This window comes from Amphimedon queenslandica, unplaced genomic scaffold (assembly GCF_000090795.2).
Source record: "Amphimedon queenslandica unplaced genomic scaffold, v1.1 AMPQUscaffold_6897_Cont21148, whole genome shotgun sequence".
NCBI classification, from domain to species: Eukaryota; Metazoa; Porifera; class Demospongiae; order Haplosclerida; family Niphatidae; genus Amphimedon; species Amphimedon queenslandica.
The window spans coordinates 1-1965 of NW_003552815.1; the positions used below are offsets into that span (position 1 = coordinate 1).

At 36.2% G+C, this 1965-nt stretch overlaps 1 protein-coding gene across 1 annotated transcript; it reads left to right on the forward strand.

Moving 5' to 3' along the window:
• Positions 1 to 571: 571 nt before the first annotated feature.
• On the forward strand, positions 572 to 1962 carry LOC100634670 (tyrosine--tRNA ligase, cytoplasmic-like; the record flags this gene model as incomplete). The annotated part of the gene is made up of 6 exons (XM_003391705.3): positions 572 to 689; positions 749 to 895; positions 939 to 1040; positions 1517 to 1590; positions 1786 to 1831; positions 1894 to 1962. Coding segments are annotated over exons 1-6 (531 nt in total), but the record flags the coding sequence as incomplete, so codon positions are not given.
• Positions 1963 to 1965: the final 3 nt, after the last annotated feature.

Consider the following 1965-nt stretch of genomic DNA (forward strand, 5'->3'; position numbering starts at 1 on the left):
TATGAATGTAACAGTTTACACAATACCAAATGTAACAATCATGAACTATGATGAAGTATATACTATACGTGTCCACCTTTTATGTGAAGCCAGGATTCAGAAATAAAAAAACAGTATCATACATAATTGATTATGATACATTGTGTTATGCCAGGAGCCCTAGTGATTATACTCCTAGCATAAAGTTAGTTCCACTGATTGAAAATGATGTTCATGATTATTAATGATATTCATAGTTTTTAAATACCTAAATCGTGATTAATCCATGCCATAGACCTGAGCCCTCCAAATACAACCCTGTCATTGCAAAATTGCAAATTAAAAATTGACCACCAGCTGTGGTGATGCAGGCTTGCTGGGTAATATGTAATAGTTGTTTGCTTGGTGACAAAGCTGACAAAGCTGACAAAGCTGCTGACAAAGCTGCTGACAAAACTGGTGATATGCAAGGCTAGCTCTTTGCAAGGCTAGCGCATGCGCAGTTTGTCCACCCACGTGGAGGCGGGCTCTTATTATTAAATAAAAAGACAATAAAAGGTACACACAGTCACACAAAGAGAATTTGTTTATTATTATTTATTAGTTTGTATAGTGGAATGGCTACCAGTACTGATCCTCCCAAGTCCCCGACAGACCCCTCCAGCCTAACAGCTGAAGAAAAGCATCACCTGATCACCAGAAACTTGCAAGTAATTATAATTAGTTTATTTCAAACTAGGGCCCCCTCTCTCTTTCTCTCTCTCCCCAGGAAGTCCTAGGTGATGATACATTACGTAAGATCCTACCCGAAAGGAACATCAGTATATATTGGGGTACAGCTACTACTGGTAAACCCCACATTGCATATTTCGTCTGTATTGCTAAAATATCTGATTTCTTAAAGGCCGGCTGTGCAGTAAGAGTAATATTGAAATCCTTTTAATTAGAGTATTGGCTAGGTGACGGTACTTTTGGCGGACCTGCACGGTTACCTTGACAACCTGAAGGCTCCGTGGGAACTGCTGGCCCATCGTGTCAAGTATTACGAGTTTATAATTAAAGTGAGCCACACCCATTCATTAACGACTATATATGTCACCACTAACCAGTAGTTAATTCTAGTTATTATTAATTTGCAAATGTAATTTGTACTGTTAGATCTAGAGGGAGTTTAGGAGACTTTTGGTGTCTCATATTTGGTCTAGGTCTCTTGAAATCTACCATTTGCCAGCTTTTGATCTAACTCTCATATTTAGCCCTAGGGGTCCTTAAGTCTCCCAGTTTTAGTTAGAATGGTCTCTCAAAGTTTTTCCCTAGATCTAGTAAATGTTGATGATCATTAATCCTGTTTCATGTACATCTAAGTAATGTGCATGTACGTCCCTGCATGGCCTGTTGATCTAATACTTCATTGAAGACCTCCACTAACAGACAGTGTTGGTATGGAATGACCCTATAACACAATAACCTGGTGACAACAGAATCCATTAATAGACACCAATAATTAAAGATAATTAATACTAATTATTAATTACAGAGTATGTTGGAGTCCATTGGTGTTCCTCTTGAGAAGTTAAAGTTTGTACGTGGAACTGACTACCAACTGAGCAGGTTAATTAATAGTTATCAATAGTTATAAATTTTATACTAATGATTAATTGATAGTTAATTAATAGTTAATAATAATAATAGTTAATTAATAGTCATTAAACAATAGTTATTTGTTTATAGTTAATTAATAGTTTATAATAGTTATTAAGTTATTAGTAATAATAGTTAATTACTAGTTATTAATGCCCATATTAGGGAGTACACTCTTGATGTTTATAAGATGACATCAGTCGTATCACAAGTAATGAATAATTAACGAGACACACCCACTCAATTAATTAAACCTCTCTCCATACACTACAGCATGATGCTAAGAAGGCTGGGGCTGAAGTTGTGAAACAGGTCAAGTTCCCACTACTGAGTGGACTACTCTAT